This window comes from Grampus griseus, assembly GCF_964374135.1.
Source record: "Grampus griseus genome assembly, chromosome: 10".
NCBI classification, from domain to species: Eukaryota; Metazoa; Chordata; class Mammalia; order Artiodactyla; family Delphinidae; genus Grampus; species Grampus griseus.
Window position 1 is genome coordinate 43466244 of NC_139004.1, and position 26434 is coordinate 43492677.

The following is a 26434-nucleotide window of genomic DNA, read 5'->3' on the forward strand; positions in this document are numbered from 1 at the left end:
AAACTATAACAGTCGTATCTAATACCACCTATGAACATAATGTCATGTGCTCATTTAGACTGGCAAAAACGGACCTCCGACGAGAAATTAAATGTCTGCTGGGCTTAAATATCACACACACATTAAAGTCAGCTTAAACAGTAACAAGGGACAATATCTCTACCAAAGAAATACGGCACAAAGTCAAAGTGACTTTGATAACTACTGGTTTCTTATTTGCTCAATGAGAAACTTTGTACTCTAAAATCAGACTATGAGACACTTTGTTCTTTGAAAATGTATCAGTAAGAATGAAATGCCCCTCTCTTGGCTGGTCTCTTTGATATAGAGAACCAGCCTCATATCTCACACCTGGCACAGGGGTTCCTGGATACATCATTTAATATCTACCTTAATTTGTAGTTCCCAAGTTACCAAGACCTTTGCAGTCCAGACCTAATGTTGAACTCTTTACATGCGGCCCTATAATTGCTTTTGACCCTATCAGAACAGTTTCACTGACATTTCACCTACCTAAACCCTTCCTTAAAATCTCATAACTCCATTCCTTTGTCTCCTGAGGTTATTCCGCTGTATGGCCTCGCTCACTGCAGGCCAGGGTCAGAATCATAAAGGTGATTCTGTGGGAATACAGGTTCGTCGGACTACAGGTGATCTTAGGCTGATGGGGAAAGGAGAAAAAGCTTTACATGTCCTCAGATAATACCTGTTTTCACACATTTTATCTGTTCACAATCGTTCGTGTGTTTTTTAAAGAAAACGGTTGGTCACGATTTCACTAGTAAGCATTTTAACACCATTGATCTATTATATAAGCCACAATTTTGTTCTAAAACAGAAAACAGAGAAGTTGGGAGAGAAAGGTCACCTAATGACTCCACTTGAGCAGCAGAAGCTTCTCGAGGAGCGCATGCGCAGTAGCTCAGTCTTCCCGCGCCCCTCCGCGCGCGGAGCGGTCTCGGCGCGGCCGGAACTACATTTCCCAGCGGCCCGCGCGGCGGGCGAGGGTGTCCGGAACTCTGGGAGGGAGGCCAGGCCTCACGGGCTTACTGGGCCGCTGCTCAGGGGAAGCGGTTTGCAGCCCTTTCTACCGCCGGTGGCGGAGGCGGCGGCGGGGAGATGGAAGACCCAGGGTCGGAGGTGAGTAGCGGGCTGGGCCCGGCCTTGTGCAGAGTCCGGGGGGTGCTGGGCTGTACCTGGGGTCTGGGGGGCTTAGGGGGCCTGGGGAGCTTAGGGGGTCTGGGGCCTAGGAGGCCAGGGGGTCTGGGGGCCTGGGCCTGGGGGACTTGGGATCTGGGGCCTGGCGGACTAGGGGCCTGGGGGTCTGGAGGCCTAGAGTTTGGGGCCTAGAGTCTGGGGCCTGGGGACCTAGTGGGCCTGGGGGAGAGGGCCCCGCAGCAACAGTTGCCGCCCGGCTCGGGGACCGCTGCTCGGCGCGGGCGCGGCGTGGATTCCGAGGCCGACTGCCTCTTGGGGGAAGCGTGCTCCCTGCTCCTCGGAGAGAAGGGACGCGGAGGGGCCCCTGCGGTCCACGGACGCGAGCTCGGGCTCGCGGAGGCTGGGGCTCCGTTAGGTCTCCGCGAGAGCTTTCGTTCTTCGTTCCCTTAGGAAAAATCTTCTGTAAGTGCGGGGTTGTCTAGATAACCGTGTTTTGGCTTATTTTATAGATAATAGAATGTGTCCCTCCAGCTGGGCCTGAGGCGTCCGAGTCAACACCCGAGGAAAATGAAGATGACATTCAGTTTGTTAGTGTAAGTAGCGACGATATTCGGGTTTTTCCAAGTCAGAGACTATGCGTGATAAGCCGTGATGTGATTACCTCTCACCTGTTTGTTCTTCATGCAGCAAACGTGTGTGAATGTCTGATAGAGACTGTACACTGTGGAGTAGGGCATAGGAGTAGGGAATTTGCCTGAAGAGGTGTCTGAGCAGCCCCAGTAGGCATCACAAAGCCTGTGGCCTGCGGTGCGTGTTGTACCCTGAATCTCGCCTCTCCCCCTGCACTTAGAGCCTTTCATGTATGCAGGGTTGTGGTCTCCTAAGAGTGTTTTGAAATGAGACAAGAGTAACTTCTAAAAGATAGCACACAGGTTAGGGAGAAGGGGCGGCTAGTGATGAGGAATGAGGTAGAAAACCAGAAAGGCTACAGGAACTCAACTTCTGAGCCTGTGTGTCTCCATAACGTGAAGGCGGGTGGCTTGAAGACTTCACTAATCTCCGAGCTCATCCTGTTACAGCACAGTCCAGCAGGCGAGGTTCACAATGAAGGGCCCGTATCACCAGGAGCATCCTGTATTTTTCTGTTTTTATTCCCTTCGGACAGTAGTTTTCAAGCATTAGTAAGTAGAAGTGTGTGGATTCCCGGGCCTCACTCCAGACCTATGGAATCAGAAATGGGAGGTGGGGCCCAGGAATCTTCATGTTGGTGCAGGGGTGTATGAAGCTGTGAACACACTTTATAAAATATTGGTTGCAAAAACTGAAGGGGGTGCTATGATACATTTGAGGATAATTTCCACCCCACACTGTTAAAGTTTTACAAAGGCTCTGCTTAAAGTAGTATCTTAGTTAGCTAGAGAATATTTCTACTGTGAACGACTCTTTTTGAATATTGTAGTTAGTTGAGGTTTGCTGTTAAAGGTGTATAATCTTTTTTAAAGGTTTGCCTGTTTAATTTTTGTGTGTTTCTTAGTTACTGTAGGTTTATGGCAACCATGTAATTGACTTGGTTTTTTTTAATATTTTTTTTCAGTTTTTTTTGACATCTTTATTGGAGTATAATTGCTTTACAATGGTGTGTTAGTTTCTGCTTTATAACAAAGTGAATCAGCTATACATACACATATATCCCCATATCTCCTTTCTCTTGCAAATGACTTGTTTTTAAATCAAACAAAATTCCCTCCCTAAAGGTTGTGGTAACATTGTTTTTATGTTCTAGTAGGGTTATATAGAAATTCTTTAAAAGATCAAGATCATTTCCTTGACATTCTTCGCCACAATAGTGCATGTGGTACTTTTTTCTTGACACTTGAACTTTTATAAATTTGGGGATACCAAGAAGGATTGTATGCTGACTTTGCCTCCCCATGTGGTGAGGAGTAAGTGATGTAGGTGTGGAAATTGAAGAGCCATGATGTCTGTTTTTGTACTGAAAAACATTTGGAAAGAGGATTGCAGGGGTCATTAGGAAAAATAATTTAGGTTCTTCCTGACCGTGGTATAAAGACAATGAATAGGATACGATGACCTTGATGGTGTTTTGTGCAGCTCTAGCTAGGCGTGACACAAGTGTTTATGATTTGTGTGCCTTATTTTGAGAAACACAGTAGGATTCTACAAAATTAAGGTTGGAGAAATAAATGGGTGTAATTTTGTGTCATACTCTCAGGATTAAATGCATAATCATGTTATAAATTCTGACTGAGTTAATATTAATATTAGCTTGTGTTAAGGTGAGATTTAGACATCTTAATTTACATTTTATTTTAAATATAGAGAATTTTTTGTACCTTTGCATCCAGAGTAGTGTACATCCAGCTTGATAGAACCTCTTAGAAATAGCCTTGTTTACAATTAGAGGATTGAAGATTTGACAGCTCAATAAGAAATGAATTATATGCACTGAGTGGAATTGCAGTACGAAAAGAATCTAGTAAAAATATTCCTGTTGCATTTAAATGGTGCCACATAAAAATGATCATTTAATTCTCCTTTAAACTACAGTCAGATCAGAATTTACTTCCTCTCACCCCATCCTATGCTGGGTTCCATCAGGATGTGTTTATTACTATGTTTCTTATAGTACCATCCAAAAAAGATGAAATGCTACTGAGTACAATGCTCTGCTTGAGGGTTCTCAGATACAAAAAAATTTTTGTGTTCTTTTTATATCTTTTATCAAGAATGTTACTACTTGATGTATTCTGGTTTGGATTCCTTAGTTTTTTCGTATAAATCTTATTTTCCAGCCTCAGTCTGCATTATGGCACAGCATCCTCTTTGTATGCTGCCATATACATAAGCCCCAAACTAAACACAATATGCTGAAAGAAAGGAATGATGAAAATTGGGGAGTACAGAAAGAGCTCTTATCTTTGGTGTAAATTTTCCTGAAGTGCAGTGTACATGCAGAAGAGGGCACTTGCTCATTATTCTCCTTGCCCTCACTCTACTTTAGTATTAAATTACCATTTGTCTGCATTGGTTTTCTTCTTAACTGATCATCCCACATTTCATACGCTCTTAATCTTCTTCTTCTTCTTTTTTTTTAAAAATAATTAGCAGTTCAAGTTTATTTTTTATTTTTTAAAATATTTGTTTATTTGGCTGTGCTGGGTCTTAGTTGCGTCATGCGGGATCTTCTTTGCAGCATGTGGGATCTTCGTTGTGGCCTGCGGGATCTTTTTTTTGTTGTGGCACACAGGATCTTTAGTTGAGGCACATGGGATCTTTAGTTATGGCATGTGGGATCTAGTTCCCTGACTAGGGATTGAACCTGGGCCCCCTACATTGGGAGCATGGAGTCTTAGGGAAGTCCTGTCTCCTAATCTTCTTGAAGCACAGCTTTAATGTGGTTCCCGTCTGAACACTACTAGTTGATTCCTTTGCCTGTAAAATAAAATCTAGGTTTTCAACTCGGGTATTTAAGGCCTGGTCTATGTTGAAGGTAGTATGTGTGTAAAGAAAAGATTGAAGAGATTTGATATTTGGTTGCGTAAGGGTATGGAGGATGAAGCAGAGATATCAAAGAACTCCATGCTTTTGAGCTTAGATATGTAAAAGATTATTGATAACCATCCCAGTTAAAAAATACTGTACCGTGATATCTGTGTCTTTTTAACATTATCCCTGGTCTATTTCCCGTTTCCAAAGGAGTACATGGCTTTTTTCCTCTATATAGGTTTAGGCTCTTTTTGGGTTTTGTCGTCATTGCATATTGGTCTTCTCTGAATCTTTACCTCTGCTGGTTCTGTTTCTGATTATTTTGCACCACGGGTGAGGCCACGTCTTCACAGGAATTCTTGCTAATTCCAACCAAAAAACCCCTAGTGATTGTAAAGGCACATTTGGTTTGAATGATTGTTAATGACTTGTAAATTTGCTGACTTCCTTTTTAGGAGGGACCATTGACTTCCTTTTTATGAGGGACCATCAAGACCTGTTCTTGAATACATTGATCTGATCTGTGGTGATGATAAAGAGCGTAGCACCTATCATAGTGATGTAAGTATATTATATTTGTGTTTCTTCCGTTGTGTCATTAAGTGCAGTATGTGCTGGAGGTGGCTTGAACTGGCTTGCAAGAATTGTTTGTTAAATTTGAGCTGATTGTTAAACATAGCCATTATTAAAAATTCAAGTATAACTCAGCCATAAGAAAGAATGAAATAATGCCATTTGCAGCAACATGGATAGACCTAGAGATTATCATACTAAGTGAAGTAAGTCAGGAGGAGAAAGACAAACACCATATGATACCACTTACATATGGAATCTAAAATATGATACAAATGGACTTATTTACAAAACAGAAACAGACTCACAGATATAGAAAACAAATTTATGGTTACCGAAGGGGAAAGATAGGGGAGGGATGAATTAGGAGTTAGGAATTTGCAGATACAAACTACTGTATATGAAGTGGATAAACAGCAAGGTCCTACTGTATTTTGTAATAACCTATAATGGAAAAGAATGTGAAAAAGAATATATATAACTGAATCACTTTGCTGTACACCAGAAACTAACATAACGTTGTAAATCAACTATACATCAATTTAAAAATTGAAGTATATAAAAACTTAAAGGTAAATAGATTATCATGTTTAAGGTAATAGATGCTCAAAACTCTTCATACCCTAATATCTACACACTTGAGGTTATTTACATCTGTTGTACTGTGTGGTAGGAATATGGTATAACAATGTGCTCCTGAAGGAAGATGGAAGTGTTTACAGCAAGGTAATTGGCAAACGATTGTACAGAGCAGGGCGTGATTTATTATTTGTTGATTGTCTAAACTGAAGGAAGTGATGGATGAAATGTTAATGCAGATTAAGCCTAAAAACATGTCTCTAACTACTAGGCTCTATGCTATACAAAACATTGAGGAAATCTTGCAGTATTTGAAAACTCTTCATTGATTCAACAAAGATGTTGATGTTATCATTGATGAATGAGTGGAGTTCTGATATACATCTTTTTTTACATTTTTCTTAATAATGTAAATGAAAGTATCAACCACTCTTCACACTAGAACTATACTTGTAAATCATATGAGCAACTTTTCTGTTGAATTGGGTGATCATCAAAAGTTCAGTCAGATTTTGTGACCTTATTATTGGCTATAGAATTTAAAAAACTGATAGTGCATTTTTCAAGAAATAGCAAGTCATATTGAAATTATAGGTATAAACTGAAAATCAAGGTAAGTATTCTAGTTTAAAATTAATTTCTAAAATTATATAAAGAAATCATTAACAGAAGTTTTTACATTAACCCTAAAAGTGTTATCGTGACTTTTACTTACATATGTAAAATTATTTTTCAGATTTTGTTCCCTAAAATACCAAAACGACAGGGTGATTTATTGCATTTTTTAAATGCGAAGAAAGTGAAAACAGGCACAGAAAGTAACAATAGGAACAAAAACTATTGTGGATTGTCTAAGTCTAAGGAATCAAATTTCAAATATGTTGAACAACCAATCATTGAAGAAAAGCCATCATGTTCATCAAAGGAAGAAATGGATAATCTTGTGCTTTCAGATTGTTGGAATGAAAAACAAGCATTTATGTTTACAGAACAGTACAAATGGCTTGAAATAAAAGAAGGTAAATTAGGATGTAAGGATTGCTCAACAGTTCAGCATTTGGGATTGAAAGCAGTAAAGCATGTCCATGTGTCCAAGGAGTGGATTGCATATTTAGTAACCCCTAATGGCAGTAATAAAACTACTAGACAAGCTTCCCTGCGAAAAAAAATTAGGGAACATGATGTTTCTAAAGCCCATGGTAAAATTCAGGATTTGTTAAAGGAGTCAATTAATGACTCAGTTTCTAATTTAGTGCATAAACAAAGTAATAAAAATATTGATGCTACTGTGAAAGTTTTCAATACTGTTTATAGTTTAATAAAACATAATAGACCTTTATCTGATATTGAAGGGGCAATGGAATTACAAGAAAAAAATGGAGAGGTCAGTTGTTTAAATACACGATACGGTGCAACAAGAATAGCAAAGCATATTGCAAAAGAAATGAAGATGACGATATTTAAGAATATTATAGAAGAAAATGCCAAAATCTGTATTGTAATTGATGAGGCATCCACAGTTTCAAAGAAAAGGACCTTCGTGATTTATCTCCAGGGCACAGTTCAATCGGTTCCTGCACCCGTTATGTTATTTGTTGCTTTGAAAGAATTGGTGTCAACCACAGCAGAGTGTATTTTCAATACATTATTGAGTACTTTAAATGATTGTGGTTTCACTAATGAATATTTGAAAGCAGATTTAATTGCATTTTGTTCTGATGGTGCTAATACAGTGCTGGGAAGAAAGTCTGGAGTAGCTACAAAGTTGTTAGAAAATTTTCCTGAAATCATTATTTGGAACTGTTTTAAACCATCGATTGCAGTTGTCCCTTGATGATTCAATATCTGAAATAAAACAGGTGAATCATTTAAAAATATTTCTCCATAAAATTTATTCTAATTATCATCAATCTAATAAAAATCTAAACAAGCTTTTAGAAAATGTAGCTAAAGATCTTGAAACTGAAATTGTTAAAATTGGCCGGATAATGGGACCAAAATGGGCGGCATGTAGTTTACAAGCTGCTACTGCTGTATGGCGTGCATATCCTGTATTATATATGCATTTTTCTCATTTTCATTCTGGTTTGGCAAAGAGATTAGCTAACATTAATTTCTTGCAAGACCTTGCTTTAATGATTGACATTCTTGAAGAATTTTCACTACTTTCAACTGCATTACAGTCAAGCTCAGCTAACATTCAGAAAGCACAAAAATTGATCAAACGTACCATAAAAGCCTTGGAAAATTTAAAAATTGGTGCTGGAAAGCATGAATCTCAAATTGAAGGTTTAAGTCAGATAAGTTTAAAGATATTCCATTTAATAAAAATAATAAATTTAATGCCCTTCCTAGGAACATGTTACTAGAAAATATAATTCAACACATGAACTTACGTCTTTTATCTGACAGGAACCATGATGAAAGTATTTTTAATTATTTTGATTTGCTAGAACCTTCTACATGGCCTTATGAAGAAATAACTTCACCATGGATAACTGGTGAAAAAAAATTATTTCATTTGTGTGAAATTTTAAAATTCGAAGTTGATTTGAATGATTTTCGGGAATTTGTAAATAATAATGTAAAGTCAAACAATGTTTCAATTCCTACAACCGTACAAAAAGCTAAAAGATAGCACCATTGCAGTCAATAGTGCTGAAGCTGAAAGAGGTTTCAGTTTAATGAACATAATTTGTACAAGGGTGAGAAATAGTTTAACAGTAGGTCATATATCAGATTTAATGACTATAAGTTTGTTGGGAAAAGAGTTAGCTGATTGGGATGCAACTCCCTTTGTAAAATCCTGGTCAAATTGCAATCACAGATTAGCTACAGATACAAGAGTTTGACAAAAGTCAACAAAAGTCTGTGAGAATCAGTTGGCTATATGGAACGTACAAGAAAGAGTATTGTGTGGGAATTCCCTGGTTAGGTCTTGGCGCTTTCACTGCCGTGGCCTGGGTTCAATGCCTGGTCAAGGAACTAAGGTCCTGCAAGCCGTGTGGTGCGGCCAAAGAGAAAAGAGTATTGTATATGATTTTATCATTTGTAAATTGTATGCTGCACATCTTTTAAATGCATACATTTTTATTTCAAAAGCCAGTTGTTAAACATTATTCAGCACGTTGCTGTTTAAAAGGCATTCTCCAAAGAGATAAAGTTGATTGTTTTTAGGAGCAATGGGTTTTTAGAGGTTGGTCCATGTCTGCTAGAGTGAGCCAAATACATATTTCAGGGAATCCTATACAGAACATCCAACAATTCCATTTTTGCTTTGTTTTATTTTTTTGTGAGGATACGAAAGAGTAATATAACCCAAATAACTTCTGAGCCCTGGAAGTTATATCAAATAAAAGAGAAATGGAATAAAAACTGCAAGCCTTGTGACTTTTGTCTTTCTCATTTCCAGATCTGCACTATCTAATATGGTAACCACTAGGACCATGTGGCTATTAAGCATTTGAAATGAGTTCAGTAGGACTAAGAAAGTAGATTTTTAAATTAATTTTAATTAAACATAAAAACTAAAGCAGTGTGAAATATTTTTGTTGAACTCAACTTATTTGTTTTTTTTAAAAATACATTTAATTTTGTTATCTTGCTTAAGGTGTGATTGTTGGAATGTGCTTGTCAGACTCCATGTGCTATGTCTGGTATTATATATAAACATCACTGATTGAGTTGGTGTTGGATTCAATGTAAATTATTTTTTACTATGAATCAATGTAACATAGTGTATTTATCTGAATATTTTATGCTGACAACAGGAATTACAGTGATTACTTCTGTAAATCATAGTTGATAATTGATATACTTGTTTTACTTACTATTTTTCTAGTTTAGACATGAATATGAACGAACTTTAAATTTTAAAATGAAGGCATACTGAAAAAGCAGCAAGTAGAACTGCAGAAGCTAGTCCTACAACTGGGACAGTAAACAAAGACTGGAAGAAGGTATGTTGCAGATTTCACAGTGAATGACAATTGCAGTTTGTTGTGGCAGAGAAAAACAAGCTATAATTTAACAAAAAATAAGACAGTAAAGTAACAATATTGAGACAGTTCCAGCAAATGCATAATGAATGGGTGAATGAAGTTACCTTTCAAAAGTCAAAAAAGAATTGAAATTTAGTCGCCTGAAATCACAATGAAATGTCCAACAGAATTTTTTTGAACAACTTTTAAAAGGATTGAGTTTGTTAAGTTTGGCCAGATATAAAACAGCTTGGATTCTTGCATGAAAAAGAATTAGTTTTAGATAGATGGAGAGTAAAGTTCATTATTTCAGTTATAGAAATTGTTAGAAATTTATGAGTTAAAGCCTAAAAACATCTTATAAAAAAAGTACAGAGTCTTCAGTTGTCACCAGATGTTGCTTGTAGAATACAGGAACTTTTAACAATATTAAAGATTAATTGATTCAAAATCTGAAAAATTACAACTACTTTTCTTTAGCTTTAGATGAGTTATGTAATAGAAAATGTGCTGTCCAAGTAATACTTGGATTGCGTTTTGTCTCATAGGACTTAAAAATTTACAAAGAAATAATTTAAATTCATGACCTGTATAGCTATATTTTAATCTTTAAATTATCAAAAGAGTTTCATCTAGATGAGAAAAAAGTACTTCTTGTCACAATAAATGGCATTCCAGCTAGGTTAGGTCAAAAGTCAGATTTCACTGGAATTTTTAAATGAGCTTGGTGTTTCCCCTATTTCTTCATTCCACTGTGTGGTACAGTTTGAGAGTACTTGTGCTCAGTTTTCCGAAATGATCTCTATGATGCTGTCATGGGTACAGTTGTTACGTGTTAAGTGCTATGAGTCAACATCAGCTTACAGGATTGCTGAACAAATGAAAAGACAATGAATTTAGTGATTTGTGTACTCTGCCAGTTGGTTGAATTGTGGAAAAGTTCTACAAAACTTAACTGTACCGTTAACACCAGTTCAAGATGTTCTTGCAACAACAGAAATGCTAGCCAAATATTTAAATAATCAAAGAGAAAATTGGGCCGTTTGTTTTCTGCTCAGTATTAAACAGAATATGAATGATCTAAATTTGAAGCTCCAAGTAAGGGAAAAAGCCTACTTGTGCTACCTAGACAAGTACTAGAATTTATTTATTTATTTAAAATTTTTTTAAATATTTATTTATTTATTTATCTTTGGCTGCATTTGATCTACATTGCTGTGCGCGGGCTTTCTCTAGTTGCAGTGAGCGGGAGCTACTTACTCTTCATTGCAGTGCGTGGGCTTCTCATTGCGGTGGCTTCTCTTGTTGGGGAGCACGGGCTCTAGGCACGTGGGCTTTGTTGCTCTGCGGCACATGGGATCTTCTTGGACCAGGGCTCCAACCCGTGTTCCCTGCATTGGCAGACGGATTCTTAACAACTGCGCCACTAGGGAAGCCTCTAGAATTTATTTTGAAATTGAAACTTTAAAAAATAAAAGTCAGAATAACTTTACACATTTTTCTAATATGAATTGGTATGCATAAGATTTCAACTGTTTTTGACAGGTAAATTTACTACAAAAACTACAAGAAAAATTTGAAAAATGTTACTTATTGATAAGTTTAGAGTTGCTTTTCAATTTACTCAGTAACTCTGAGTTCAGTGTTAGCAATACTGAGCTGACACAAGATTTATTGAATTTACTTAACTTGGACAAATGTAGTTTTCAAACTGCTGTGCTTTTGCTCTGAAGGCAAATCAATTTTTTTAAAACAGATAAAGAGGATTTTTCCAGTGTGGATTTAAAAAGTAAAGGAAAAATTTTCTTTCAGGTACTGGCAAACTTAAATGTGTTTGGAACTGTATGGGTATGTGAATCTACTTTTTTCAACTGTAAGTTTTATGAAATTTATGTATAGATCAAGTATTTGTGATGAAAAAGGCATTCAGATTAATTGAGATGAGCTTTAAGTATAAAATACACATCAGATTTTAAAGACTTAGCATGTAAATCATCCCCATTAATAACTATATTGATAACATGTTGAAATAATATTTTGGAAAAACTGAGTTAAATAAAATATTAAAATTAAATCCATCTATTTATTTTAACTTTAGAATTACATATGTAATTAGAATTACATTATAATTCTGTTGGACAGTACTCTGTATCTGATGGTACTCTCAAATCTGGGTTTCTCTAATCCAGACCTCACTCTTGACTTCAAGATCCATCGTCAACTGCCTTATCATTTTCACGTGTTGTCCCATAGGTATCCAAGCTGAATATGTCTAAAGCTGAACTTATGCCTCACCATATGTGTTTTGGAGAATGGCATGACTATCCACCTAGTTTCTCAAACTTGAAACTTAGAAGATATTTGAAACCTTTTCTTTATCTTGCCTTTTCTCTCTCACCTTTTAAATATCTCTGAATCTATATTTTCCTCGCTATCATCACTGCCCTTGTTTCTCTTGCTTAGAGTACAATAATAACTTAATAACAAGTCTCACTACCTTCATTCTTGTCCCTTCCTAATCCATCCTCCACAGTAACTCAGAAATGGCTATTCTGAAATACACATTTATTCTTATAACTTTTATTGGTCAAGAAGACATTCAGACTCATGACAGAAAACCCAACTAAATCACTTGAATGGACTTATCATTTTGAATAACAAGAAATCTGGAGATGGCTTCAGGCTTTGCTTGAGTAGCTCAGTGGTATCATTGCTATGTTACCTGGGATGATTTTGGCCTTTCCGTTAGGGTTATAGCATGACTGGCACAGTTTTACACATGCTGGATTTAAGGCAAGAAGGCAAGGGTTGGAACAAGCCCTGGATATCAAAAAATCAAAAGGTTTGCCAGAAGGCTTTTCAAGTAGATTTTCATTTCACTGGCAAGAACTGTATCAATGTGGCCATCCCTCATTGCAGTAGAGGCTTGGAATGTGAATTTTTACCTTTCCTAGCTTCTGTAATAAAGGTAAGCAAGGGGGGCAAGGGGAGTGGATGGTAGTTTAGCCAGTCTGTGAGGTTTACCATTTTTCTCCCCTACTGAAAATCCTTCACTAGTTCCCCACTTTCTTCAAGATAGTAAAGTTCAACCTTTCTGGTTTCCTTATAGTAAGAGTTCATTTTTTTTGTCATTTTCCCCTACTAGGTAGTGAGTTTCTTGAAAAGAGTCTATAACCCTGGTTATTAGCAATGACTAGCACATAGTAGAAGCTCACTAAATGCTTGCATAGTATTGGACATTTCCTACATATCAGTTCATTTTTTTTTTTTTTTTTTTTTTTGTGGTACACAGGCCTCTCACTGCTGTGGCCTCTCCCGTTGCAGAGCACAGGCTCCGGACGCGCAGGCTCAGTGGCCATGGCTCACGGGCCCAGCCGCTCTGCGGCATGTGGGATTCTCCCGAACCGGGGCACGAACCCGTGTCCCCTGCATCGGCAGGCGGACTCCCAACCACTGCGCCACCGGGGAAGCCCATATCAGTTCATTTTTATGAATCGTTTACATCTCCAAATTTTCCTATTTCCCAGTGAACTTCTAAGGGAAATAAGATACTCTTTTGTTTTAAATTTCAGGTATATAGTTACGCCTTATATAACCTTTCATGTTTACTTTGAAGAGAAATTGAGGTACTCTTAAAAATGAGTTGAAAATATTTCCTGTTTTTTTAATATTGTAGAGATTTCAGGGTTTGGACAGAGAATTTTCAACAAGATTTTTATATTAAGCATTTTTTAAAAATTGCAATTGATAGTGTGAAAAACAAAAACATCTTATAACCAACTTACCTTATAATCAGTACTGCTACCTGGTTTATTGCTTAAGTTTGTGTTTTAATTTACAAGCATGTTGGTGCCAAGTGATATTTCTTTACTTGTCATGAGTTAATGAGGAAGGTGAGGAACAGTCTTAATATAAAATTTATATTCATCCACATTAGAGGAAAATGGTGCACTTTGGTAATCCTCAAGTTTTGAGAAGTGGTGCCGATTTGACCAAAAAGCATGGGAATGGTTAAATAGGCAAATATAAAATACCATTTTTTCTTGTTGATTTCTTTAAAAGAAAGCAAAAGTTGTAACATTATTTTGTCATTTGTACTAGACACATGACAAGTAGAGCAGGGGTCCCCAACCCCTGGGCCATGGACTGATACTGGTCCGTAGCCTGTTATGAACTGGGCCGCACAGCAGGACGTGAGCGGCGGGTGAGCGAGCAAAGCTTCATTTGCCACTCCCCATTGCTTGCATTACCGCCTGAACCACCCCCCAACACACACACAATACACCCCCCCCCCCGCCAACGTGGAAAAATTGTTTTCCACAAAACCGGTTCCTGGTGCCAAAAAGGTTGGGGACCGCTGAACTAGAGCATAAAATAGTAGGGGTTAGGTATAGTGAAGTATATGGTTGCAAAGTTTCTATGTATTACATGAAGTGGTACAATGTTAACTACATAAAAAGAAAAGATTGTATAACTAAAAAATATAAATAAAATGGAAGTTTTAAAAATGTTTAAATGTTTTTTTAAAAGGCAGGAAAAGGTACAGAAGAACAAAACAGTGAGTACAAACAAAACTTACAATTATGTTTAAATATAGCCATAGCAATAATTACATTAAATAATAATGGTCTGGACTTCCCTGGTGGTGCAGTGGTTAGGAATCTGCCTGCCAATGCATGGGACACGGGTTTGAGCCCTGGTCCGGGAGGATCCCTTATGCCACAGAGCAACTAAGCCTGTGTGCCACAACTGCTGAGCTTGCATTCTAGAGCCTGTGAGCCACAGCTGCTGAGCCCACGTGCCACAACTACTGAGGCCCGCACACCTAGAGCCTGTGCTCCGAAACACAAGAAGCCACTGCAATGGAAAGCCCTCACACCACAATGAAGAGTAGCCCTGGTCGCCACAACTAGAGAAGGCCCACACGTGGCAACGAAGACCCAACGCAACCAAAAATAAATAAATTTATAAAAAAAATAAATAATGGTCTAAACACACCAGTTAATAAGGCAGAGATGAACCAAAATGAATAAATAGCAAGACCCAATAATGTGTGTCTAGAGGAGATAGATATAAAATCAAAAGTTGAGGGTAAATGGGTGGGGAATGTACTTTGGGATTCCTCCTGCTATGTACTGGAAACCCTGAACATTGTTTATAAACATAAGAAGACTGAAAGATGGAGAGAAGGCAGACCAGCTATGAACGTTAGAACTCACAGAATGATAGAATGGTGAGTTCCCTGAGTTTTCTATTTGCCTCATATCCCAGGCTTGGAGCTGAAGAAGCTAGCAACCTGGAAATGCCAATGGATGCAGACAAGAAAGCCCTGCAAAAAGCCTGTCTTCTCTTCAAAAGATCAGGGAGGGGCAGGTTAGCAAGACAGAAAACATATTATTTTACACAATAACCTCTCTGCTTCAGCCAAATACCACAGAGAACACTGCAGCTTCACCCAAACCACCAAAGGCCAAGTGGGGAGCCTGGACTTCCACCTTTGCCAGCTTATAATGAAGTACCACTGACCTGAATCCCATCCCACTGGGCTGATGTCAGAGGAGGCCTAATGGAGAGTCATGACGTTTACCTTTGCTCAGCATTAAGGAGCCCCTTCCCCCAACTTCAGGTATTAACAGAAACTAACTAGGGAGCTTGGACTTCTTTACTACCTGGTAGTAACCAGGCAACAAACAACATCCCCCTTTCTGCTCCTGAAGTGGTGTCAGCGGAAACCAACTGAAGCAGAAAGTTTGTGATCTAGAGTCTCATAATATAATAACCAATATGTCTATTTCTGTTTCAATAAAAAGTCACATGTCATTCCTAGAACCAGGAATATCTTGAGTGAAAAAGACAATAGATACCAACACTGAGCTGCCATAGATGCTAGAATTATCTGACACAGATTTTAAAGCTTCAACAAGAAATTAAGATGTGTTTTTGAAATGAATGAAAACATAGAATGTCTCCGCACAAAAAAGAGGAAGTCTCAGCAAAGAAGTAGAAGATATAAAGAACCAAATGGAAATTTTAGTAATGAAAAATACAATAACCAAAATAAAAAACTTAATGGATTGGCTCAAGAGAGGAATGGATGGGACAGAGGAAGGAATCAGTGAAGTTGAAGGTAAACAATAGAAATTACACAATCTGAACAAGAGAGGAAATAGACTGGGGCAAAAAAGAATCCAGCCACAGGTACCTGTGGGACTATAACAAAGAAGCTAATATTCATGTCATCAGAGAACCAGAAGGAAAGGAGGAGGGCAGGGCTAGAAAAGTAAGATACATTGTCTGAAAACTTTCCCCATTGAGCAAAGACAAATCTCAATTCAAGAAGCTGAGTGTATTTAAGAAATACACACCAGTTACAAAGTCAGATTTTGTAAAACTAAAGACAGAAGTCTTGACAGCACTGAGGAAGAAAGGCACCTTACCTTTAGAGAAAAATAGAAGAGGCCAGAAAGAGGCACAACATTTTTCAAATACTGACAGAACTGTCAACATAGATTATCTGGTGAAAATATCTTTCAGGAATGAAGGAGAAATCAAAACATTCTCAGGTGAAGGAAAACTAAGGAAATTTGTCATCAACAGACCAATGCTAAAATGAACGTTTAAGGGAAGTTCTGTAAACAAACGATTAAAGGAGGAATCTGGGAACATCAGGAAGGAAGAAAATATAGTAAGTAAAAAGGGTAAGCATGAAGCAGTATTGTGTTGTTTGAAAGTGGACTTAGATTTGTTGTAAATATATGTTGCAAACACTAAGAGAAACCACTAAAATATTTTTAAAAAATTTTTAAAGTATAATTGATATGCTAAGAAGATAAAATAGGATCATATAAAATGCTCAATTAAAACCAGAGAAGGGAGAAAAGATTGGAAAACAAAAACAAAAGCAAAAACAAAAAAAGGGGACTTCCTGGTGGTCCAGTGATAAAGAATCTGCCTTCCAGTGACTGGGACACAGTTTTGATATCTGGTTGGGGAACTAAGATCCCTCGTGCTGTGGGGCAGCTAAGCCCACACGTCACAACTACTGAGCTCGCCCGCCTCAACGAGAGAGCCCACGAGCCGCAGACTACAGAGCCCACGTGCTTTGGAGCCTGCACCACAACTAGAGAGAGAAAGCCTGCACACTTCAACTAGAGAAGCCTGCGTGCTGCAACGAAGACCCAACACAGCCAAAAAAATAAATGAAATAAATATTTTTTTTAAAAAAAAAAAAAGAAGGAAGAACAAGGTAACATGTAGAAAAGTTACAAATGTAGTATATGTTAATCTGTCTATACCAATAGTCACTTTATTTTTATTTTTGGCCACACCACACGGCTTGCAGGATCCTAGTTCCCCAACCAGGGATTGAACCTGGGCCCCCTGCAGTGGGAGTACAGGGTCCTAACCACTGGACCACCAGTGAATTCCCCCAATAGTCGCTTTAAATGTGAATGGTCAAAATATACTAATTAAAAGAGATTGTCGAGTAGATTAAAAAAAGTAAGAACCAACTGTGTGTTTTCTACAAGAAATATTTAGGTATAAATCCAACAAAATATGTGTAAGGGAATATATGTGTTAGGAAATATATATGTAAGGAAAAATTGTGTACAGAAATGTATGAGGAGAACTAAAATTCTGAATAAAGAAATCCAAGAAGATCTAAGTAAGTAGAGAGATATTCTGGGTTCATGGATAGCAAGACTCAATATTGTTAAGATATCAGTTCTTCCAGTTTGATTTGTAGATTCAGTGTAATCCAGATGAGAATTCTAGCAGGTTACTTTGTGGATATCAACAAACTGATTCTAAAGTTTATATGGCAAAGCAAAGACCCAGAATAGCCAACACCGTATTGAAGAAAAAGAGCAAAGTTGGAGGAGTGACTACCCAGCTTCATGACTCACCAAAAATGACAGTTTGGTAGTGACAGAGTGGGCAAATAGATAATGGAACAGAACACAGGACCCAGAAATGGATCCACAAACATACAATCAGCTGACCTTTGACAGGAGCAAAAGCAATTCAACAAAGAAAGGGTAGTCTTTTCAACAGATGGTGCTGAAACCACCAAACATCCACATGCACAAGAGTGCTGTGGTGCTTCCAGAGCATAGAGTACTACTCAGCAGTAAGGAGGAACAGATTTTTGTTATTTAAAACAGCTTAATTCTGAGTGACAGAAGTCAATCTCAGAGGATTACGTATCGTAGGATTCCATTTGTATAACATTCTTGAAATGACAAAATTCTTAAGATTAAGGAGTTAAGGAGGTTAAGGAGGTGGTGAGGATGTCAGGGAAGTGAGTGTGACTGTAAAAGGACAGTGGTAGGGATCTGTGGTGATGGAAATATTCTGTATCTTGACTGTCACTCAGTATCCTGGTTGTGATATTGTACTATAGTTTTGCAAGATTCACCAAGGGAACACTGAGAAGAAGATACATGGTGTCTCTGGGTATTGAAATCCTTACAACTGCATGTGAATCTAAATTATCTCAAAAATAAATTCAATTAAAAAAGAAAAAACCCTCATCTAGACATACTTCATGAGTTAGTCAAATACAGCACTGCCCAGTAGTATACGGCTGTATTTTTTTCTCTTCTAGGCTGGTTAACTCAACAGAACCCTAAGTGTAATTATACTTCTTTACCCCTATATATTCCTTTTGGTGGGGGGGTGGGGCTGGCTGTTTTCCTATAGTCATTATTAGGAAAGAATATAAACCAAAAAATCACCAAATTTCTACAAATTTTAACGTGTCCAAGAGCCTAGCAACCCATGCCCCATGCCCTGTGATAGACTGTGTCCTCCACCCAGTACTGAGTTCAAGGTAGCTGTCATTGGTCTAGTCTTGAAGGGACGACTTAAAGATGATCTAATAGGATCTCTTTTTTGTACACAGCGAAACTGAAGTTCCAAGAGGTTAAATGAATTGCCATAATCACAGAGTCATGAACAGATAACCAACACTTAGCCATATCGTTTTTTGTATTTACTACTATTGAAACAGTGATTTTAAGTCATGTTCTGCCTTTTAATATCTACATGACCTTGAAGAACTGATCTTTCAACAAGGATAATATACTAACCTCATAAATGGTTCCAGGTTTTGTGGGGCTTATTGCTTATTGAATTTGGCAAGCTGTTTAAGAAAACCCCCACAAAACTATGAATACAGTATTAGATGCAATTTGAAATATTATTTAGGCCAAGATAAGCATACATATTGTCTTTTCATTTGACAACTTTGTAATATACTTTTCTATAGTAATAGGAGTAATAGGAAGCTCATTTTGAGTATCTTTTAACATAGTTGATGGAAATTTGCTTTTTATTTTTGACAGTTTACAGAGGTTTCTTTCAAATTCTCAACCGTTTGTTAGTAATACGGTGTAATTTTTTTTGATTGTTGTCAAATTTGAGGAAACTTCTATTGAGTTTCTTTGAAATCTGAGCTGTAAGATTTTGGTGCATTTTAAATTTTCTACAGAGTGAGTGCTCTTAAATATTCTTCAAGTTGACCACATTCAGAGTATTTCTAGAAGACATCCCAAACTGAGATGGCCAGCAATAACGTAATTAATTACACATGGAAGAGATTACAAAACACAAAAGTATATCCCAGTCAACCCTTAATAAAATCTTAGAAGTGCTCACTGCCACTTTGTGGAGGAGCAGGAGAAGGCACAAAGGAGCAGTTGAAGTGGAAAGAGACAGCGCTCTTAATGGTTAAAATGTGTGATTTTTGCAAATTTTACAAAAACATAACCATGTGAACATATTTCTAGGGCCCCTTTGTTGGAAGGTATCCAATGCAAGTAAACTGTTAGCTTCACACTAATTCTGCCACAACCTCGTTCGTTGGGTTTGTTAGTTTTAAATGAGGTAAGGGAGGCTTGGACATTTTCCAGAAACTTAACAAGCAATCAATAAATGTGACTTGAAGAATGACAGAATAGTTGATAACTTTTTAAAGATGATGGTTATGTATGGGTGTACTGGGGGTTCATTTTACTTTGTGTTTTAAAACTTCTGTAATACTTTTTTTTTAATGTCACTTGAGATAAAAATATATCTAAAATACTTTAGTTTCTATGGTGGACTTCCTCTGAATAAATTATACAGTTCTCAATTCTCCTCATGAATAATAGTTACTAATAATTTGCATTTTTGAGCAAAAGTAGATATAGTAGATATCTACTAATATAAAAATAGATATAAAAATAACATGTAACTATTAAAAGTATTATAAAACTGCCATAAATTTGCCCTGTTTTTTTAAATTTGCTTTTTATGGGTTTTACAGTTACCTGAAACAAAAGCACCTTCAGTTGTAAGTCTTAACGTTGGATCTTGTTGGAGACTCTGCAGCCTCCCTGGCAGTGAGCACAAGGACAGGTGCAGTGACAGGCTGGGAGACACCCATGACATCGCTGGGCTGTGCTGATCGGAGCACAAACTCGTGAAGAAGCTGCAAGTAGATTCCACCCTCAGTACAAGTGACGCATCAAACCAGAGAATTTCTAGCAGGCCCATGAGCATGCAATATGGTTTCTTGGAAATACGCATTTCCCCATCCCAAAATAAAATAGGTATACTGAAAAAATTTAAGTCTATTCCTGCCTCAAACCAAATTCCAGAAAAAAATTAAAGATGGAGTAAAGAGCTAAAAGTGAAGCCATAACAGAAAAGTAAACAGTGGTGGATATTTTTATGTTCTCTAAAGGAAAAGGACTTCCTAAGTCTATAGTTAGTGCAACAAAAGTGCCAAAGAAAAATTTATTAACATCTGAGTTCCTGCCCTGTGTTCTGCGTCCTCCGTGGAGATGACAGTCTCACAGAGAGTTCTACCCTGTGCTGGAATGTGCACTCAGTGTTTTCATCTGTTCTATGGCAATGTTTTTCTGTGAATGGCTTTCTTGCGTTTGACAATTTTGCAGCTCTTTCCCACATTTTTTCTTATAAAATCACTTACCGATGCTGTGCCATAGCCTTTCATGAACACTTGTTTCTTAATGACTTGGTTTTTCCCAGCTCAGCTATTTGCATCTGGGTTTGTGGATGGTAGGAGGGGCCCTCTTTGCTTCACAGAGACCACTGACTCTGGCTGCTGTGGCTTTTCTGAGAAATGTTTTGTGTAGCCCTGCTTCCTCTGTCGTCTGACCCAGGCTCAGTCGGAGAGGACTTGTCACTGGTCCTGCATCCCCAGGTCCTTCACCAGCACAGCAGACAGAGGACAGAGCCCCTGCTCTTCCAGATGAGCCCTGCACCTCAGGGGGTATGTTTTTGCTGGACCTTTCTGAGATCTGCTGCCGGGAGCCCTCCAAATACTCTCTGTGCCTGTTCTCTCTGCATCTGACTTCTGCTGAAGCTCAGCTCACCTCCCCCCTCAGTTGTTAGATTTACAGATTCTAGATTTTGCATTTCTGGAGGAGTTTCTGCCTTTCAGGAAGTATACTTGCCTGGTACTTTCTGAGATCTGCCACTCATGAGGCCCATTGACATTTCCTTTGCATTTTCTGTTTAATTTTAATTGCGTTTCTTTAGAGTTTTTATTTTATTTATTTATATTTCTTTTTGGCTGTGTTGGGTCCTCGTTGCTGTACGCAGGCTTCCTTTAGTTGCAGCGAGCAGGGAGCTTACTCTTTGTTGCGGTGTGCGGGCTTCTTATTGCAGTGGCTTCTCTTGTTGCAGAGCACGGGCTCTAGGCACGCGGGCTCAGCAGTGTGTCTCGCAGGCTCTAGAGCGCAGACTTAGTAGTTGTGGTGCATGGGCTTAGTTGCTTCGTGGCATGTGGGATCTTCCCGGACCAGGGCTTGAACCTGTGTCCCCTACATTGGCAGGCGGATTCTTAACCACTGTTGCCACCAGGCAAGTCCGTGTTTCTTTAGAGTTTTGCAGATTTTTTCTGTCACCTATTTGCTGAGAAAGTGGGGCATTTAAAAAGAATCTTTATTTGGTTACTTATTTGTTGTTTTTCCTCATTGTTTTGTTTGCTTTCTCAGAGGAGGAGTAGAGAGGTAGCAAGGTTACCAGCGTTTATACCAGAGTTACATCTACTGTTGCTATTTGGATGCCCAGTGCAACTCTGTTTCTCCTTTTACTCAGAACCTGTGACCTCATACTCCTTGGGGCTCTTGTAATCTTTGTCTCTGATATACTGGAATTGGAAGAACATGTGCCTGTTGTTTAGCTTTTTAAATTTATTGTACTGGGTACATGATGGATCTCTCAAATCTGGGAAAATTTATTTTATTACTTTTTATACAAATTATAATGTTCTCCCACCCTTCAGTTTCTCTCTTTCTGGAAGTCCAATTATCCTGGAAATCCAGTTACCTTGAACTGAATCTCTGTCTTATATCTTTTTCTGCAATTTTTTGTGAGTCTCCCAAGCTGCTTTTTCTGTTTCTGAGACATTTCCTTGCCTATGTAAATTCCAGCCATCTATTGAATTTTTAATTTCAACTGTCAAAAGTCGAATTTCCAAGACCTATTTCTTGTTCCCTGATTATTTCTTTTTCATTAAAATACTATGTTTATTTCTGGATGCCCTTTATCCCTCTAGAAAAAAATTCTTTTAAATATTATTTTCTGGGCAGTATCTGTTTCACGGAACCAAGATCTCTTTTTCTTGTTACCTTAGATTTACTTTTTCTCTCCAGGGCCTTTCCATTTGATCCTTGGATGTTCTCTCATATTTAAATGTTATGGGGAACTTCACTCTTGAATCGCTGGGTAGAAAGCTGTCTGTTTGGGTAGTTATCCTGTGTATCAGTCTTGAGACTGAGTCCTTTGTTTGGTGCTGCATTGCTCTCCAGAAGATCCTGTGGTTCTTCCGGCTGTTAATACTTTGCACATGTGACAGCAAAAGGGGGCTGGAAGTGACCGTGTTCCCAAAACAGACTTTCAGTGAATTCTCTTTTCAGCTCTCACTCATGCCCACAACTGCACCTGGTGTCCTGGGCCCTGGATGTCTCCTTTTAACTTAATGCAGAGAATGTCTTGTGAGTAGAGATGTGGAGATGTGTAGGAGGAGGGATTTATGGCTCCTGCATGCAGTCTTTCAACCTATCTTTGTTATATGGAACCTTATCTACATCATCCATTATACCAGGTCAGTTCTGAGCCCCTCCTGGGTTTTCTGGGGCAAACTGGTTTGCTTCCTCTGCCCTGTGAAATCAGTTACTACTCTATTTAATTTCTCACAACATTTTTTCAAATGGCTGATGCAGATAATACCAGATAATACACTGTAAGGTTGTATGGATCAAATGAAGTTATATGTGTAAGATGCAAAATACAGCACCTGGCATGGAGTAATCATTCTATAAATGGTAGTTATACATGTAAAATGACCTCTCAAAATCCCAGATTACTTCCCAAGATGATGAAGACAAAAGAAAAATCTCTGTTGCTGTCTTTGTGGACTTATTTATTTTTTTATATTCATCTTGAAAAAAAAATTGCGGGAGAAATGAAATGAAATCATGCTTTAATTTGCCATTTTAATGTCTTAATTACTAGAGGTTATAACACCTGATAATTATAACTCAAAATTCTTTGTTTTTTAAGAATATTTTGACTATTTTTATAAGTTTATTAGTCCAGATGAGGTTTTGTTTTTTATTTTTGGCTGCGTTGGGTCTTCGTTGCTGTGTGCGGGCTTTCTCTAGTTGTGATGAGTGGGGGCTACTCTTGTTGTGGTGTGGGCTTCTCATTGCAGTGGCTTCTCTTGTTGCAGAGCACGGGCTCTAGGCACATGGGCTTTAGTAGTTGTGGCACACAGGCTCAGTAGTTGTGGCGCAAGGGCTTAGTTGCTCCACGGCACGAGGTATCTTCCCGGACAAGGGCTCGAACCCGTGTCCCCTGCATTGTCAGGGGGATTCTTAACTACTGTGCCACCAGGGAAGCCCCCAGATTAGTTTTATGATCATTTTGATTGGAATTACACTTAAATAGTTTTCAAATTGAGAAAGAAGTTATATCTCTGCAAAACTGATTCTTCCAATTCAGGAACAAGTTCAGTTTAAATTATAGCTTTTCTTTTTTTAGTAAATATTTGCATTTTTTTCATATAGGTCTTACACACGAATTTAAATCCTACGTTTTTTATATTTTGTAGGTTGTTGCTGTAAACATTTTTTTCTGTTATTTGTTTTGTTTTATTGAAGTATAGTTGATCGGTAATGTCATGTTAGTTTCATATATACAGCAAAGTGATTCAGTTTTACATATATACACTTTTTTAGATTTTTTTCCATTATAGATTATTACAAGATATTGAATATAGCTCCGTGTGCTATACAGTAGGACCTTGTTGTTTATCTATTTTATATATTACTATATAATAATGTATATTATTATATATATATAATGTATGTGTATCTGTTCATCACAAACTCCTAATTTATCCCTTCACCCCTTCCCCTTTGGTAACCATAAGTTTGTTTTCTATGTTAGTGAATGTGTTTCTGTTTCGTAAATAAGTTCATTTGTATCTTTTTTTTCTTTTAGATTCCACAAATGAGTGATATCATATATTTGTCTTTCTCTGACTTACTTCACTTAGTATGATAATCTCTAGGTCCATCCATGTTTCTGCAAATGGCATCATCTCATTCTCTTTTATGACTGAGTAATATTCCATTGTATATATACACTACATCTTCTTTATCTGTTCCTCTGTTGATGGACGTTTAGGTTGCTTCCACGTCTTGGCTGTTGTGAATAGTGCTGCTTTGAACGTAGGGGTGCATGTATCTTTCCAAATTAGAATTTCCCCTGGATATATGCCCAGGAGTGGGATGCTGAATCATATGCTAACTCTACTTTTAGTTTTTTAAGGAACTTCCATGCTGTTCTCCATAGTGGCTGCACCAATTGATATTCCCACCAATAGTGTAGGAGCGTTCCCTTTTATCCACACACCTCTCCAGCATTTATTGGAGTTCTTTTTTTTTTTTTTTTAATTGAAGTCTCCAGCATTTATTATTTGTAAATGATGATGGCCATCCCGACTGGTGTGAGGTGGTACCTCATTGTAGTTTTTTTTTTTTTTTTTTTTACAGCTTTATTGGAGTATAATTACTTTACAATGGTGTGTCAGTTTCTGCTTTATAACAAATCCACTTGAGTTTTTTTCTGGCAAGCTCTCCAGGCTGGGAAAACAGCAGACTGGGTTACCTGTGGTGAAGGAAGGAGCAGAGATACTCTAAGGAGGTCGAGGCTGAGTAGAATGATCCTTAGCAGCTTAGACCCGAGAGCCACAAGAATTAGTATCGGGAGTGCAGGCTGGCCACAGACCACCAGACACACCTGGAGCTGGATAAGTTCCCTTTATTGCATCTCAGGAAAAGTCCTTTGGGAAGGACTTTAAAGGATCTGGGCTCTTATTAGATGATTTTGATGAGTGTTCAAAGAAGCATGGTTTGCTCTGGATTGGATGCTGTCAGGAAAAGAGAGATGGCTGTATGATTGGTGTCTTCATGAATCTCATCTAGAAGGTGAGAGGCATGAAGCGAGGCTAACGCTGTGTGATGAGAAGCAGCAGGCCCCACATTACCCAGAAGAGGGGATATGCCTCATTTTTCCGGCTTGAACAATGCTTGTGTTTTCGTCTGCGCTCGGATGTGATTATGGAGGGAGCTTGTCTTCGCCTTGATCCATCAGTTACAGAGCAGCTTCATCTGATGTTGGTGACCTGTGAAATTGCTTACGTTCAATAGGCAACACCTGTCAGTGCTGGGCCGGCTCCTAGACACACGGAGGCTTTCCAGTCCAGCTCCTGGCTGTCACAGCTGCTCTTCTCTGATGCCCCTCTTCAGCCAAAGGCAGACAAAGTCAGACCACAAGGCATCAATCCACGACGTCCAGATTTTCACTGGTCAAGATTTTGTCAGTTAAGACCAGGAGGATGTCCAGAGGGCATAGTCTTTGTTGGACTAGGGCCAGTTGTAGGATGAGTTGTTGAGTCACCTGATGTGCCGACGGCTGCACCGCAGCATTTAAGTTTTTGGACAGGATACACTGAGCAACATCTTGAGATAGAAATGACTTGCACTTTTTACTCTGAAGCCGCGAGGCCATCAGGACTTATTCACTTCCTGGTCCGTGGGGTTCTGAAGCCACCCCACCACCAGCTCTCCAGTGCTCTTGAGGCACGTGCTGGACATGTCCTCCTCTCTTGGGAGACCCTGCGGCAGCTTCAGGGGCTTGATTCTTATCAAATGTTTAACCACTTTCAGTTTTGCATTCACCGAAGGGATATTCTTGTGAACTTGAGGAGTATGTGCTTTCTGTAACCCAAGCATCTTTATTATATCTTTCTCCCAATATGGACGTCTTTTTGTACTTTTTATTCTGGTAACAATATGCAGTTTATGAGGCTGCTGGGGATCCCCACCATATTTTTCATGATCTTCAGGTGAAGGTTGAAAAACTTTATCTGGAATTCTTGACTTCATAAATTTGTGACGAATCCAATCTGTACGAACAAGGGGCTCCACACCTTTTGTCACCATTTGTAGTCTGCCTGGGGGCCTCTGAACTATTGAGCGCAAAATCCCTGCCATGAGTGTGGTGATTGTTCTCCTTAGGGGCAGCAATTCCTAAATGTCTTTCAGCCTGAAGCT

General features: G+C 38.4%; 1 protein-coding gene and 1 long non-coding RNA gene across 4 annotated transcripts; one reads left to right on the top strand and one right to left on the bottom strand.

The window, feature by feature from the left end:
• The first annotated feature begins 1012 nt into the window (after positions 1 to 1012).
• On the top strand, positions 1013 to 20387 carry LOC309828498. 3 transcript variants are annotated; one of them, XR_014297315.1, is made up of 8 exons: positions 1013 to 1140; positions 1668 to 1751; positions 5121 to 5226; positions 6554 to 6836; positions 9659 to 9776; positions 11610 to 11670; positions 16332 to 16482; positions 20107 to 20387. It is a non-coding gene; the product is annotated as an uncharacterized lncRNA (long non-coding RNA). The 3 variants fall into 3 exon arrangements; XR_014297316.1 differs by lacking the exon at positions 11610 to 11670; XR_014297317.1 differs by lacking the exons at positions 6554 to 6836; positions 11610 to 11670.
• Positions 20388 to 25789: 5402 nt separating this feature from the next.
• LOC309828603 (large ribosomal subunit protein uL30m-like) lies at positions 25790 to 26429 on the bottom strand. The gene has a single exon (XM_082664048.1). The coding sequence runs from the start codon at positions 26372 to 26374 to the stop codon at positions 25889 to 25891; it is 486 nt and encodes a 161-aa protein (XP_082520174.1). The 5' UTR covers positions 26375 to 26429; the 3' UTR covers positions 25790 to 25888.
• Positions 26430 to 26434: the final 5 nt, after the last annotated feature.

Excerpts from the sequence above, each read along its gene's own strand:
- LOC309828603 (XM_082664048.1), bottom strand. The coding sequence starts at position 26,374 with ATGGCAGGGATTTTGCGCTCAATAGTTCAGAGGCCCCCAGGCAGACTA.